This window comes from Pristis pectinata, chromosome 21, assembly GCF_009764475.1.
Source record: "Pristis pectinata isolate sPriPec2 chromosome 21, sPriPec2.1.pri, whole genome shotgun sequence".
NCBI classification, from domain to species: Eukaryota; Metazoa; Chordata; class Chondrichthyes; order Rhinopristiformes; family Pristidae; genus Pristis; species Pristis pectinata.
Window position 1 is genome coordinate 16,456,162 of NC_067425.1, and position 17,078 is coordinate 16,473,239.

Below are 17,078 nucleotides of genomic sequence, written 5' to 3' on the forward strand. Positions count from 1 at the left end.
TTCCTGTACGAAGAAAATTGACAAATATTACACCGCTCTTTATGTCTCTGTCTACGAATTATCTAATCTACTTCAAAGTAGCACGAGTACTTTAACAGGAAGTTCAATATTATTTGGAGGCTGCAGTGGAAAATATAAAAACATTAGCTTAAGTGGGGAAATACTTGCAAAACAGCAATTAAATTCTGACGGACCCGAACGACTTGTAATAATTAAATGTGGTAGTTTTAAGTGAATGTGCCACTTAAACACTGTTCCACATTGGGAACAGAACAACATACAGTTCATTATGTGCTATAGTTTTGATGTCATTATGAATCAAATATCATCTACTGTTTTTGTTGATCCGGCAGGAATGATGGAAAAATCTAAAAGAAACTTGCTGTTATCTACTCTATTATCATGGATAAGTTGCTTTGCCTTATTTTAAACAGTTCTTTTTCATAGTAGAGGTGAATACGAGAGCATACGGGGGTGCCCACATAACAAGTCTGATAGAATGATGGGATCCAATTTTGAGGCTGGGGTGCAGTGGCAGTCTGATAGTGCTAAGGCTTGAAGCTGTAGGTTCAGAGACTAGTGCTGTAATGATGAAGGCCTATAATGCCAACTATCACTTGAGCTGAATAAAGAGGTGAAGTTAGAACGTAGAACATTACAGCACAGTACAGGCCCTTCGGCCCACAATGTTGTGCCTGCATTTTATCCTGCTCTAAGATCTATCTAACCCTTCCCTCCCACATAGCCCCCCATTTCTCTATCATTTCTGTGTCTATCAAAGAGTCTCTTAAAAGTTCCTAATGTATCTGCCAAGTTAAGTTTGGGTCTTAAGGACATTGAGATTACGGGGAAAGGAAAGACATGGAGGTACCAATGTGAATTTTGGATTCTGGGAAAGGAGGTGTTAGACTGAAAGTCCATGTTGTTGTTTGACTTCAAGACCAGAGGATAGGCAGGTGTGGACTTTTGTATGTAGATCTAAGGAGGACTGGGAAAGACCAATTCAAAATAACAGATCATGTCATGTTGCCATACTTCAAAAAGCAATTAATTGTATATGGATTTGTGGGAGACTAATTGAATATCTGCTATAGATGTAAATCTACTTAATTTTCAGTGAGTCAAAAATGCTTTCGTTATAACTAAAGATTTTAGGGTTATGATTTAAATTGCTTTTTTTTATTATATGTTGAATGCAGAGTTTGGCTATTCTGGATCTTTATTTGAATGGTCTGAATCAAAATTTGTGAAATATGCACAAAATATATTATGACAGGAAAATATAACCTGCAAGAAATAAACTTAAAATGGGTTTTTATTTTATCGGCAGAAGGTTGTACCAAAGTCTTTTTAAATATACTGGAACTTCTTTGGGTCTGATGAATTGAGTTTGCATTGATAAAATATTCTCAACATTAGTAGTATTCTTGATTGGTTTGACTGTAAGTGAAATAGGAGAGCAGGAAGAAAGTTCAGAAGATTTCTCTCAGGAAAATGTATAGTGGCTGAAAAGATGGCCTTCACACTGGCTCTAGTAGAGTGATATTTATCTTTAATATCTTTTTCAAACTGCAGGGCATTATGAGAAATGTGTCTTTATTCTTCGAGAAGACCATAAAGGAGACATGACTACAGTCCTGAACTACATCTTCTCTCACGCCCAAGTCACCAAGAAGAACCTTCTTGTTACAATGCTTATTGTAAGTTGAGTTTTGTTACGGCCACAAATTCCAGCTTCCAGTGTGCTAATCTCGAGCGATAGGTCCATATAGTATTTCATGTGATTTTAAGTAATGCTTGCCCATAAGAATCTCATTATTCTAACACAAAGCAGTATTTCCTTTGAGATTTCTGAAGTAGCTTTGAGCTGGGCTGTTCATTTCTCATGTAATCATGCCGCGGTGATGGAGAGCGAAACGGCAGCTGTTCTCTTTGCAGGCCTTCAATTTTCTTCAGAGTCCAGTCATTGAAGTGTGTAATTACATGGGGGTGTCATGGAGGTGCTAGTCCTTTTCAAAGAGTGGGAGACTGCTTTGTTCACTGACATTGTGCGAGGGCAGACTGCGCCCGATTCTACTGCTGGCATTTTACAAAGGACAAAAAAAAGAGAAACTTGCACATTGATAATAAAAGAGCACTTTGCTGAGCTCCTGGAAAAATAATTAAAGTGTGATTTATAAAATAAGGTGGATTTTTTTTCTTTGTTATAGGTTGTAAGAAAGGGCCAGGTGATTTTGGTCACTGAATTTTTATTAAAGTCTGTTCATTAAGTGCCTTTTCATTATGTTTTTAAATTTTAAAAAAAACAAATATTTAAATTTCAATGTATAAATGTCTTCACAAAAAAAAGAGTGGTATATTCATAAATCCTTCGCCCCAGTAAAGGAAGACGATTGGAAAATCAGCACAATGTTGTCTTATTCCTCTTTGTCCTTTGACACCTTTCTTATTACTAGTTAGATCTTCAATTAGAAGTGGTCTGTCCATTTCTCCCACTGTGTAATTTTTGAACTTAAACATTGTGTCACAACTGTCAAAGAGTCGATCACAATATCATCCCTGCCCTGCTCCCAAATAAGTTTAAATTTTGACAAGGTTTCAGAATGCTACTTTTTAAAAACAAAAAGTCCTGCATACCTGCATGTAATGTTTCCCATTTGTGCTGTTATATTTTGCCTGTTGTCTAGATTTGGCAACCAGCCATCTTACAATAAGGAAGTTGTTTTCGTAAGTTATTTCTATGACATTTGAAGGCATTGTTACAAACCAGCAACAAAAGAAACACACCAAGTCATGTATAAGTGTTTAAAAACTACATTATTAATAACTACTTATGATAATAGGAAAAATAAAAGTAAAAATGTTAGAAATAAAAATGTTAAATCTTAAACATTAACCCTAAAAACTAAACTCGTTGTGTGTGTGTGTGGCAAATTCCCAAACTCCAAATTCAGGAATAATTCTCAAAGTTCAGTTCAGCAAGCCATAAGGTGAAATGTGAGCAAAGGCTTCTTCTTCAAAACCACCATTGACTGAAGATAAGATGTAGATGTAGAGAGAAAATAGAGTAATTATGAAATCCAAATATTCCACGATGGAATCCATACGGCACCTCAGTGTCTACTCAGCAGTGACTACTCCACCGCATCTGCCTCACCCCGAAAGGCTCTCGAATCGTGGCCGTCCACACAAATACCTGTTTCCTTCTACAGGTCAACAACAAAGTGAACTCCACTGCTTTGTTCTGAAGTATCTGCCACCCCAAAAGGCATCCGAATCGTGGCCGTCCACACACATACCTGTTTCCCTCTACAGGTTAACGACAAAGTGGACTCCACCGGATTACTCCAAAAATCCATACATGGATTGTAGTGACGGGCACAGTTACTGTTTTTCATCCATCGATAGAGACTAGCAGGCGCCCCCTCCCCCTCCCCCTCCCCTAACGTCATTATGTCCCTTATCTTCTGTTGTCGTAACTACGCCAACACACACACATTCACCAATAGTAACCCAGTTCATAATAGCGTGCAATTAATTGACATCCACCATTTGTCTCAAATGAAAAAAAATCATGTGATTGCTTAACCATTTGTACTGACACATTTTGACAAAATTTCTGTGTTATGATAAGTACTGGACAGGATCTTCCTGAATCTTGCTCACCACCACCACGTAGTTCTTGCTCACATCTGGGCTCAAAGTGGAGGGCCAAACTTGCTGACCTCTGTGTCTCAAAGTTGAACAGCGAGGCCTGCGTCGCAAGGGAGCTTTGGCTGGTCTTCCACTGGCTTTGACAGAAAACTGGTTAAAGCTTTGCCATCAGTCAAAGCCTCTGATTGGCTTTAATGGCTTTCAAATCTCTGACATTAAGGGATTATAAAGATTGATGAAAACGATTTAACGAAAAGTGGGTTATTAAAAGTATTAATTGTTGCATCTCCTGGGAAGGTACATTGGGAAGGGAGTGGGAGGTATGAACCAGTGTCTGGGAGGGATTAGTTGTTTTGTAAAGCTGAAAGAGGAGGGTTTGGGAAGATGGCAGCATTACATTGAAGGTGTCAGAAATTGCAAAGGATATCCCTTTGAATGAGGGAGGTAGTGAGGTGGAACATGTGGACAAACAGAACTGTATGATAGTTTTGGGGGACAAGGATATTGAGTGGAGGCTGGGCTATTGAGCCAGTTGTTTGTGTGTCTTAATCGCCATCCCACAGCCTTGGTAAACTGCAGAGCTGGAGGTACTTTGGGTTAATATCCCTAACAATAGAGGGTGCAGGAGTCGAGGGGTTGACACTCTGTTCATTGCTTTTGTCTGTAAATGTTTTTTATTATTCGTCAGTGAATTACTGGCCTCGTGTTGTTGTGCACTGTTGCAGAATGCATTCTGAGAGACTACTTGCCTGTTGGCTTGGTTAGGGAATGGGATTAAGGATCAACTTGAAGGCACAGAGAGCAGGTTTTATAGGAACCAAGGGCTTATGAAAACGTAGAATTTGATAAATGTGCCAAACACAAAATCTTGCAGAGATTTAAAGATTATTTCATGATTTCAGTGCAATGCACAAAGGGTTAAAAGGAGCTGGAGATGATAAACTGTAGCTCTGAGGGTAAATTGTTACCTTTTCTGCAATGTGTTTTGTTCTAAGTGCTAATTTTTCATCCCCATGTTTGATCTTCAAACCATCACCCTGTCCTTTACCATCGTGCTGAGAAAATAGACTTAGTGTGTTAAATAAGAAATGGCCTATATACCTCTACAGTTGAATATAAAGAAAATGATGAAAATGCAACACAAACCTAAAATTTTTGTATTTTTATTGCTGATAGATTGGATTTTTTTTAAAGGGCAGATGCTTGAAACATATAAGAGGCAAGATTGTATACGGTTAAATTTCTATTTATTTGACCACTGGTATCACAGTTAATTCTCCATGCTAAATCCTTTAATTTAATTTGTTTTTAGGAAAAGCAGTTGTATTTCTAATATAATTTCTTTTTTACACTTGTTTGTCTTCAGGATCAGTTGTGTGGACGGGATCCTACCCTGACTGATGAGCTGATTGTTATTCTAACGGAGTTAACACAACTAAGCAAGACCACCAATGCAAAAGTGGCTCTCCGAGCTCGGCAGGTATAGATGATGAGTCCGACTTTGTGTGCTGATTCAGATAATATTCCAGCTGGTAACCCTGGAAATGTGAGTGTTGCTGGCAGAGCATCATTTTGTGGTTTGTTCTGAACCAAAAAGGGAGGATGAGCATGCCTTTCAGGGCTATAGAATGTCCCAATATGATGTATAGCCAATTAAGTACATTTAAAATCTTGCACCCAGTTTGCACATATCAATGAGCTGAATGGCCAACTAATTTGTTTCAATGTGTTGGCTGAGGATTAAAGATTGGCCAGTATAGCACCAAAACAACTTTGACCTGATTTGAGAAAATAAAAATAAAACAAAAATAAAATTGGTGGAAATACCTGGCAGGTCAAGCAGCATCCATGGAGAGAGAACTAGAGTTAATGTTTCGGATTGATGACCTTTCTTCAGACTTGCAAGTTCTGATGAAAGGTCATGTACCAGACATATTAACTCTATTTCTCCACAGACCCTGCTTCATCTGAGGAGTATTTTCTGTTTTATTTTGGATTTCCAGCAACTGCGGTATTTTATTTTTCCTGCAAATTTTTGTTTTGGGGTCTTGAGCTGCTGATGTCCTGCAGCAATAAAATTTGCACAACAGTCTTAGGTGCAGCGTGCCAGGATTTTGACCCATGACAAAGAAGAGGCGGTGATCTACATTCTCACATTGATCTTGTCCTTGGTAGGTAGGTGGTGTTTAGGTTTTTTTGTGTGTTTAGTACGCACTCGTAAAGTTTTTGCTTAGTTTTAAAGTGAAAATAAAAGTTCGGATTGCTTTGTTTTCTACCTACATTAGTCAGTCATGGGGAGAGGGAAAGGCATTTCGTAACCCATGTAGTGTTCACAGATCATCCTCTCTGGAATACCCAGATATGTCTTTTTATTTAGGTATCAGAAGCCATGACTGACTACCCTTTCCCTAAACTGTGGGCAATGCAACTAATGGTAGTATCTGATATGCTATTCAGTTGAGAATTGCTTAGCCTGGACAGGGATGAAGTCTGAAATCGGAAATTTTGATCTGTATGACTAGCTATTTACTTAATCTTGCTTTGCATTTGGGGGGGGGGGGGGGGGGGGAAGGGTCATTTTTCTTTGCTAAAGCTGGTTAATGTAGTTATTTTGCCGAGAACAGTAGTTTCAGGAAAAACAAATTGTAGGGCTATTACATTTAACCACACTTGTTAAGCGAAGGCTGCTGCCAAAAGAAAATAAGCTGCTTGCATTCCACAACTGAAAGGGTTATTAACAGATGTTTTTATTTTAACTGGTACTTTTGAGTGTTCTTGTGGATTTGGGTTCCCTGCTTGGTTCAAGGTGCATTTTTGAGGATCATCTTAACGATGGAGAGCCAGAGTGAACCATAGAGAAACTTACTGGTGTAGGATCTAGATGGCTAAAGGAACACAAATGGTTTGATTGAGAGGGTGGATAGAAACCTTCCTCGCCTGCCATTATTTCCCTCCTGAAATCAGGACTATAGGGACATTGCATGAGATGTGAGGCATATCTCAACAACTTTAGTACTGAATTCATCTGTGTGGTAGACATCAGAGTCATGGTTCATAGTATTTCAAATTTTAAATATTATGATTTGTTACTTATTTTCAAAAGAAAATGAAAACTTGCAGCTTTGGAATTTAAGAGTTTGTTTCCAAGTCTACATGGTACAAGCCCTTGAAGTGAATGTAAGCATCTTTCCTTGAAATTGGAGTTAAAAGCTTTACTGACTGAAAAGTAAAAAAATCTGTAAATGCTGGAAACATGAAATAAAAACAGTAAATGCTGGAGATACCCAGGTGGTCAGGCAGCATCTGTGGAAAGAAGTTTCTAACAAAGGTTTGATAATTTTGAGGGAAGTCTTCATTGCAGTCCCAGTGGAAATCAGCATGTGATTCTAGTTTTATGTGGTCGATGGTTCTTAATGTTCTTGTTATCCCTTGGTAATGAAGGCATTAAATCTTTGAACTAGCCGCTTCTTTAATGTCATGTGCAACACAATGTTTTTTGTGTATGAGTAGCTCTGAAACATCATTCGTTTAATGGAATAATTATCATCAGGCTAGTGTTTTGTTCTTGAGGTGTACTTGACAGAAACGTGATTGCATTTGTGCCTATCCTTGGTTACCATTTGGTGATTGAATAACTGTTGTTTGTAAAAGTGAGGGGCCCTTTCTAAAGGTATTGAGTCAATTATTTGGCAAGATTGGATGGGTATGGTGGATTCCTTTGCATGAAAGATATTAACCTGTTCAGTTTTAATTACAATGGGACCAGCTCTTGTATTTTTGATGCTAGCCTGCAAATCACCAGATTGATTAAGGTCAGTTTCATAATTTGAGATTTGAACTTGTCATTTTCAACTCGCACTCATTTAGTGCCTTTTAAACTAAAGAAGTATCACAAATGCACTATGGAGGCATAATCAAACACACATGGGTGCATTGATATTTTGGGAAGAGATAATGGAAGTCTTGGTCAGAGAGGAGTTTTGAAGAACTTCTTGAAGGTGGAGATCCGGATGGGACCACAGAAAATTTATCTGACTAAAGATGCACAAAAGATTTAAATCTCTTTGCCAAAAGAAATTGTACCCCTAGTGTGCATGGGAAGTTTCTGGAGCCCTTTTGAAACAATGGGTCTAATTGCATGGGAATTATGCACTCCTGGTTTCAGGCTAGTGCAGTGGATGGGTACTCCCTCAGGGCTATTTTGATTAAATGTCTTTGAAACTGCTTTGGAAAGAAAATGTTTCCTTCATTGCACTCATTGATATTCTAACAGATGCCCACCTCGATCGTACTGTAATCTTGTAATGGCTTATCATTTGAGTGAATTTATAATGGCCACTTGCTGTGCACCTAAAATGCAGTTTCCTTTTTGTGTAGTTTATTGTGTCAGTTTTCACTCTTTTTAATTGCCTTTTGCAGTTATTGTTGGAAATGGCAAATAATATTGTTTTTTTTTGAATCTGTGTAAGTAATTTCAGTTGATTGTCTGCCGGGTTTTATTTGAAAATGCACAAGTGTAATGTATTTTTTCTTTGTGCGACCCTCTCTTCACAGGTTCTGATTGCATCACACTTGCCCTCTTATGAGCTGCGCCACAATCAGGTGGAGTCCATCTTCCTCTCGGCTATTGATATGTATGGGCATCAGTTCTGCATCGAAAACCTTCAGGTGATTGTAGCTGCTTCCTGTATTGCCATATGTAATATTAATCTTTATAAAGCTATCCTGTGATATGCTTCTGGCCTGTGGAAGCACTGACTGTCCTTTGTTTTAAATAGACATTCTGGTCAAACAGCACTGATGATTGTGGTACTAAGCAGGCTGCTCCTTTTCCCAGTGATTAAGCTTCAATAAAGCACGTTGGAGCACTTGTTGGGTTTACAGTAAATATTAAATAAAAATTTGCATAAATATTCAAATAAACAATACAGGATTTGTAACTTTAAAAAAGGGGCTTGATTTATGTCTTGTGCACCCTGATCAAATTATTGCCTTCCCTTTCACCTGTTCCAGCTGAAGAAATTTGGTGACTTTCTTTTGTTCAATGTCACCATCCATTGCTAAGTGTACAGTGAATGCTTTATTTCAAATCTGGCTGTCAAAGAATGTTCAGTTGTCTTTCTTGGGCATTTTGTGAAAAGGCAAAAAAATTCTTATTTTCCCTTGTACTTCATACTTACTTTGTACTTGCAGACCAAACTAACAGTCTGGAAGGTTAAAAAAAAGATTTTTTAGAAATATTGGGAAATGAATTGCATCTATTATCGAAGCCATTTTTCACTAACTCAAATGTTCCAATATGTTTTATTGAAGTATAATCACTAAGAAAAGTGGCAGTCTATTTGTGTTAGGAAGGTATCCCAAACAGCAAAGCCATATTACCAGATAATGTGTTATAATTAAATGTTGGCCAGGATATTGTGAGAATCCCCCTGCTCTTTGAAAATTGAGTTGGAATATTTTAAATTTATTTGGGTGGATGGTGAAGAGTTAGTTGAGATTATTTGCTCTATTCTCTGAAGTAGGACTTGAACCATCACTTTCAGTCATGGAGGCAAGAGTACTACGACTGAGCTATGACTGCCATGTCTGTTTGTTAGCTGATCTCAATCATAATGATGGCATGGCTTTACATCAGCTTCACTTCACTTTTTCCCTCGGACAATGAGGGCAAGACTAAAGTAGTTACATCTGTTGCTGCTGCAAAAATGTTTCTATGTATGGAAGTGTGGGATGAGGCTAAATTGTGATGAATGCCCTTGATGTGATATAACTTCATGCAAATTTCTCTTATGTATGTGGATGAAACATTGTGGGATTGCTGGCACTCATTGAAATGCGTAGCTGTGTAAATTAGCAACTTTTTAAAACAAAACAGGGAAAAAAAAAACCAAGAGGAAAAATATAATAAAAAGGGAGCCTGAAGTCTAAGTGTGCTTCTTAGTGGTGAGCTGAAGAGCAGTACCAGAGAATGGAAACACTCGTGCACTGCTGGTAGGGGAAAAAAGGGCAACTTAGAGACCTCTTCGACTTCTGTCAGATACTATCATATTCCTCTCTTTTGCTGAGGATGCATGTAACAGCTACTTGGTCTTCATGATTCTTCAACAAGAGATCTTGTATACAAATTCAGTGAAAAATTGTAGGGATGGTCTCATCACTGTATAGTACAGAACAGCTGCAACATCTTGTCAGTTTCACCGGATACTGTTACTGGTGACCCCTGTCATCGTGATTTTCCATAATGTGAAGCCACATTATCCGTGCATGTGTCAAGAAATACGGGTTGGGAAAAAGATAAAAATTGACATGAGGGCGATTTTTTTTTTAAATTCCAAATCTCAGATTTTTTGGTAGTGATTTGTGAATTGCATAAGGGCAAATTTCCATTACCCGAACTGCCAAAACGTGGGGGTTGCCTGTATTAATATCTGAAAGTAACATTTTTGAAATGATTTTGACATCTATATGGGCATCCTATTTGTACTTAGCATACAGAAGTATTAAAAACTTGACTCGTGTTACCATTATTGAACTTTGTCTTTGTATTTTTCTGCTTACAGAAGCTCATCCTGTCAGAGACATCCATCTTTGATGTTCTTCCCAATTTCTTCTATCACAGTAACCAGGTGGTGAGAATGGCAGCACTGGAGGTCAGTCTTTCACAGTTCGGCTGCAGATGATTTGTCAGCATTTCAGAAGGGAAACTATTACTCCATATCAAATTGGATATCTGAGCATTTGTTTTTCTGGACTCATTTTTGAGTTACCGGTTGTATTGAAAGAAGGGTATCTAAAACTATTTGTTATAGATTGGTTTTAATTTTCTTTCCTGCTTGCTGAAAGACTTGACCTCTATGGGGCAATGTTTTGAGGGTGCCACCTAAAGGCCGTTCAACATGTGTATGTTTGAATTAGAATTTTTTTTGGTTGTGGAAGAAATAGTAGGAAGAATCAGCAAAATGGCCCTCTGAACCTGCTATAGTGTTTGTCAAGATCACTTTTGATGCTCCACCTTGTCCACTCTCCTCCTCAATCCCCACAATGAAACGTATTCCTGGTATCAAAAAAATCCATTGATTTGAGACTTGCAGTTCCAAGAGGGCAGTGGATATTCAGAGGTTCTCAGCCCTCTAAGTAAAGCAATTTCTCCTCAGATCAGTCCAAAATGCCCCTTAACCTGAGAGTACACTCTGACCTTTCAGCAAAGGGAATTAGCCAATGTTTGCATGTAGGTGAATAGAGCTGGGTAATAGGAGAAAAAGATAGATGAAATAAAATAATGTTTCCAAGTGGCTAAATTGCCTCTTCTCCAATGTGTTCAGTTGACAGAGTTGATATAATATCTGCCATTTTTGTGCAGGTTTATGTTAGAAGAGCCTACATCGCATATGAGTTGAACAGTGTACAGCATCGCCAGTTGCAGGATGGAACCTGCATTGTGGAATTTCAATTCATGTTGCCCACATCCCATCCGAACAGGTAAACTGTCTTCCTTGGCGTTTGTCTGCTAGTGGACTTTGACAGTGGAAGACAACAAATGCGTAGTCACCTTTCAAAAGCTCACCAATTCAGCTGGACAGCAGCAAATATGGTCAATTCATTTTGACATTGGTGTTGAATAAAAAATGGCATTTTAGATCCATTAAACGCAGTGCATACATCAAGATCTACATTTGTGTTTGTATCCTGGGAAATGAATGTAATGCAAGGCAGGCGTGGGAAAGAAAAATGGAATAATTCCTGAAGTACTTGTTTCTGTTTTGCCTCCTGTTCATTTTCATAGTGACCAGTCTCAGCAGGGTTGGAGAATTCATCAGTTGAATAATTGTAGGTATTGGCTCACTAGCATTTTGTCCCCTTCTCCCAGGTTTGCCTGAATACTGCTCTGAAGTTGTTTTCCTTTCTATAATGAACAGACTGACTGCAGTACTGTAATCACTGGGATCCCCAATCCTATTTTTTTTGTTCAATACCAACCTGATTTTACTCTAAGTGTGCATTGGGCATATTTGCAATTGGCCTGGTAGAATTTAAATGTATTTGTTTTGGTAGAAAATTTTGGGTTTCTGAGGGTGGTCATGTTTTCTTATATTTTTCTTGTAATAAAACACTGTTCAACAATCATAACTGCAGAACAAGATCTGTGTTCTGGCATAATGATTGCAATCTAGTTAATGCTGGAAAGGAGAAATTGCCCTGCTCATTTCAATTCTGGAACAACTTCAAAATGAAGAGCTTTTCAGTTTCCATCCTTGCCTTCAGCTCTTCACATTTCTAAACAGTAATTAATTCTGTCATGACGTGGCACCCACAGAATGCTCATAGAGGGAAGCTGCTGCTCTGCCTGAAATTGGTAAAGTACTGGATTGCTAGTATATAGCAGTAGAAAAGTCTTCATCATTACTCTCCTGCACTTAGTGATCTTGTAGCTGGATTGTCTTTCAAATGTTACATATATGCAATTAGTCTGTACCTCTGGCTGTCTCTTGTTTAACTAGGACATTTCTAATATTTTTAACATTTCACATCATGGTACATATTTTATACTCCCTCTCCCACAAACAATGACTCAAATTGGAATATCTCATTATGTAGTCTTGTTACCTCATTAAGTGGTCATCCTTTATATGTGGAACTATACAGGGATTGTTTGCAAGTTAGTTGACCAGGTGAGTGTGGTGAAGCCTTTTGTTCATCCAATCCTCTCTTCACCCATTGCTAATGGCACTTCTGTGGACAGAAAGATTGTGGAACGTTCACCAGTACTGGAAATTGTGACTGTTGTTCTCTCTCCTTTCTCGTTATGTATGGTATCGCCAATTAGAACTTGCATAATTCCACCTTCCTGACTGAGCATAATTCCACCTTCCTGACTGAGCTAACTTGGTACAGGAGACAAATCAAATTCTGGGACCATCCTGGCCTGTGTGTGACACTTCTGCTATGGACAGTGTAGTTGCCATTTGAGATTGGTACCATCCTTTATAGTTTATGTAACTTCTGCCAAAGGCGGAGGAACCATTGAGAATAGTTCACAAGTTTGCCAGACAAAATGGTAACTTGAATTTCTTATGTATGATTTAAAAAAGATATAAATATCATTATTACAGAGCTTAGCCTTTCAATAAAGAAGATAGTATGCTATTTTAAATCAGACATGACCAAATCCAATTTGAGAATCTTCATGGTGTTCCACTTGCATGGAGTGCATTAATATGATATAATTGTGCTAAAAGAACCCTTAAACTGTTTTGCAGAAAAATAGCAGCGTACATATTTTTAACAATAAGTACTCACTGTGTAAATCTGTTATATGGCTGAAATCTAGGGAAAGCTGTGTGGTGTAATTTGTTTTACTGGAGCATGCCCAATGCAACAATATCACTTTAAATGTTAATGGCAGTAAGGTTTACATAAGCGAAATGCATCAATTCTCACCTTATTATGCTTCGCCTTCTGATTTATAAAAATGTGGCCTGCACTGGCACCAAATCATGACTTGATTTAAATGCCACTATTAGCATGCGTCTTGCTTGTGTTTTTTTTCCCCACATGGAAATCTTGAAGGAATGAGAGCCACTTCTGTCAGATGAAATGTTTCAGATGCAAAGACTTGAATGCTGTGAAAATAAAAATGAAATGAAAATTTCTAAGCTGATGGTAAAGGCTAAGAGAAATTTTGATTGCATGTGTATGAAGATCAATCATAACTGGAGGGAGTTGAAGCCTGTTTCTGCATGTTTACATTTAGGAGAGCAGATTGAGATCCTAGTTCCAGAAGTCTTTTTATGCTGTATCATATAATTTGCAGAAATTCCAAGGTGATTCAATTTGATTGATTATGGATTCAGTCCTTAGGGTGTGGAAAAAATAGCAAATATTTATGTATTAATTAAAAGGATCTTATCCAAAGCATAACAGGAAGATTTGACGGATAGGAGTACTCAGGGCTAAAGCTTGGGCCAGCATACAAGACCAGTAGTAAAATAGCTGAACTAAAATCCACTGCATAAAGAAAGCACTTTATATCAACATTAGCTGCTTCATTTTAAAACAAAGTGTCCCAATACTCTGTTACAGAGTTGCTCATAGTATGGCCTCCAGGCAATTCAATGCTCTTTCACCTGTGCCCTTCCGGAGCACCATGTTAAAAGGGTCAATGAGGAAGGCAATGCAATGGATTTTTGTTCTTGCACTTTTAGCTAATCTTAATTACAATAATTAACTGAGAATGAAATATAATGCTTTTTGGCAGAATTTTAGTGGAAGTCCTTCTTTATACCATACTTTTGTATGGTACTGCTAATGTAGCAAAAAGATTTAAGGCACTTTATAGGAGTGTTATCAAACAAAGAACTTAATGCTGAGTCATGTAAGGAATGCTAAGTCGGGTAATTAAAGGCTTGGTCAAAGAAATAGGATTTCAGGAGCTTCTTGGGTAGATAGAAGTACAGATGTAAAAAAAAAGGTAGCAATTTAGAGAGGGAACACATGAACCTGGGACATTGGCAGCTAAAGGCGTGACTAATGATAGAATGAACAGTACGAAGACCCATCAGTTTTGAATGACATCTTTTTTTAAAAGTAGTTCTGTCACAAATGCAGTTGCTGAAATTGTGTGTGTGTGTGTGTGTGTGTTTAAAACTGGTCGTGTCATCAATTCAAAATCAAATTCCTGGTAAAAGTGAATTTGTCATCTAATTTGATAAATTATTACAATCCTCTGTTAATCCCCTTCACTAACCAACTGGTAATTGTTTGATTACAGAGGGAACATCCCCACACTTAACAGGTACTGTACAATCATTTATTTTATAATTTTATATAATTTATGCAGTTGATTTCAGGTAATTTGAAATGGACTTACACAAATGGGGCAAGGAAGTTTTTGTGGGAAATCTTTAGTTATGGTTACCATTCCATTATAATTCCATTTTTGCCGCCTTTATTCATTGATTACTACACTACTATCCTACACCTCCTGTTGCCAGTTCCTTTTGTGATTACCATGATTTATAAGACATTGATTATTAAATGAAGTAAAATATAGCTCCACTATATCTTTCAGGAAATCAATCTCCGCTTTCCTCTTAACCACATGTCCACCGAATGTAAACTTGAATGGAGTTTGCACTATTTGAATTCGTATCCTAGGCATGATCACATGCTTCAAGAGAATCTGATGCGCTACCAGGGCCATTCTATTAGTTACAAGCATGCATTGCAACTATACAATGCAGAGCATGTTAGTTTATGCATCCCTTCCTCTGGCTCCAAAACAAATTTTAACTTGCAAGTTTTCAAGAAAAATCAAATTTTCCTTTCAGAATTTTTTCCCAAGAAATTAGCCTAGTTATTATAAAAGTTCATATTGGATTGGGCATTTACAAAACAGAGTGCCCAGCTGAGTCATAGAGTTGTACAGCATAGGAACAGGCCCTTGGCCCACTGTCTCTATGCTGACCATCTCGCTTATTTATACAAATTCCACTTGCCTGCATTAATTCCATATCCCTCCATGCCTTGCTCATTTAAGTACCCGTCCAGTTGTCGTTACTGTTCCAGCCTCCACCACTTCCTCTGGCAGCTCATTCCAGATACCAAACACTTGTGTGAAAAATTTTCCCCTCAGGTCCCTTATTAAACTACCTCCCTCTCGCCTGAAACCTATATCCTCTAGTTTTGAACCCCCTACCAAGGGAAACGGACTCTGGCTATTTACCCATCTATGCCTCTTATAATTTTATATGCCTCTGTCATGTCACCTCTTAGCCTCCTTTGGTCCAGGCAAAAGAGACCTGGTCTCGTGAATCTTTTCTACCTCTGTAGCTTAATCACATCTTTCCTGCAGTGTGGTAACCAGAACTAAACACCGTACTCCAAGTATGGCCTAACCATCATTTTGTACAACTGTTACATGAGGTCCCAACTCCTGTACTCACTGTCTTGGCCGATGAAGGCAAGCATTGTTGAACAGAGGCATCTAGAGGTACAAGTACATAGTTTCCAGAAAGTGGCAGGGTGGTGAAGAAGGCATATGACATAACACAGGAAATATTCTTATGTTCTTATGTCATGCACCTTCTTCACCACCCTGCCACTTTCTGGAAACTATGTACTTGTACCCCTAGATCTCTCTGTTCGACAATACTGAGGGGTGGTATTGTAGAGATGTATAAATTCATGCGGGGCATCGATAGGGTGAATGCACTCAGTCTTTTTCCCAGGGTTGGGGAATAAAGAACTCGAGGGCATAAGATTAAGGTAAGAGGAGAAAGATGAAATAGGAACTTGAGGGGCAACTTTGTTTACACATAGGGTGGTACATATGAGAGCTGCCAGAGGAAGTGGTTGAGGCAGGTACAGTAACAATATTTTAAAAACCAGTTGGACAGGTATGTGGATAGGAAAGGTGTAGAAGGATATGGGCCAAGCATGGGCACATGGGACTAGCTTGGATGGGCATCTTGGTCAGCATGGACCAGTTGGGTCAAGGGGCTGTTTCCATGCTGTATGATTCTGACTCTGTGAACCCTCCCCAAGGTTTTGCCATTCGTGGGGGGGAGGTGGGGGAGAGAATGTTGACCAAACTGACTGCCATGGATCAGTGATCCAATTCCTTTTTTCTTGCTGACTTAACTGGTTATATTCTGCATCTAGTTGCTTTCTAACCAGTGACTGAATTTTGTGTTGTCTGAAATGGAAAGGTAAGGAATTTTAACTCCTGTCACCCTTCAGAAGATAAGACAGTGCATGTGTAATGGGGAAGTTGTCCATTGTCCTTTCACTTACATCCTGCCAACTTATTTTAAACTGCAGGAGCCATTGAGAAAGTTTTTACCTTCTAGTTTACTATGTGCAACGATTCTGCTGCAAACAATATGACTTTGATTTTTCAGGGCATCCCTTTTTTTAAAATTAGCTAATGTGATAAAGCCTCTTCCACTGCTGACAATGAGAAGGAGTGCTTCTCACTACTTGAGTTACAGGACAGCACTTGCCTGAGAGAGGGTGAGGAGGTATATTCCTGGCAGTCACTTCAGGGCATTCCATATGAAATGTCAAGTTACCCATAGAAAGCACTGTATTCAAATTGCTGGTAAATCTATTTACCTCTGTGGCAAAACCCAGCAGTAATATGGCATTGATTAAAAAATATTTCAGCTTGAGTGTATGTGAAATTTTTGTCTTAGCCGAGAACAAAAAGTAATTTAGTCATGGACTCACTCTAATTTCAAATTTTGAAGTGGGTCCAGGGTATTAATTTGAAATGACCGATTTGTTGTACAATTGCACACTGAGTTATTTTAATGTCAGGGATTGCAGAGTGGTGTGTAATTGGCTGACTGTTCCCAAGTCTCTCAAGAGAAAATATTTTTTTTTAATTCCAAATGGGTAGTTGTGAACCAAGGTTACCATTA

The 17,078-nt window shown here is 38.3% G+C and overlaps 1 protein-coding gene across 1 annotated transcript in view; it reads left to right on the forward strand.

Moving 5' to 3' along the window:
- Positions 1-17,078, forward strand: part of acaca (acetyl-CoA carboxylase alpha) — a 237,926-nt gene that overhangs the window by 62,586 nt on the left and 158,262 nt on the right. The window contains 6 exon segments of the mRNA XM_052035876.1: positions 1,576-1,700; positions 5,021-5,134; positions 8,209-8,322; positions 10,218-10,307; positions 11,018-11,136; positions 14,426-14,449. Coding sequence (XP_051891836.1) covers positions 1,576-1,700; positions 5,021-5,134; positions 8,209-8,322; positions 10,218-10,307; positions 11,018-11,136; positions 14,426-14,449 — 586 coding nt within the window.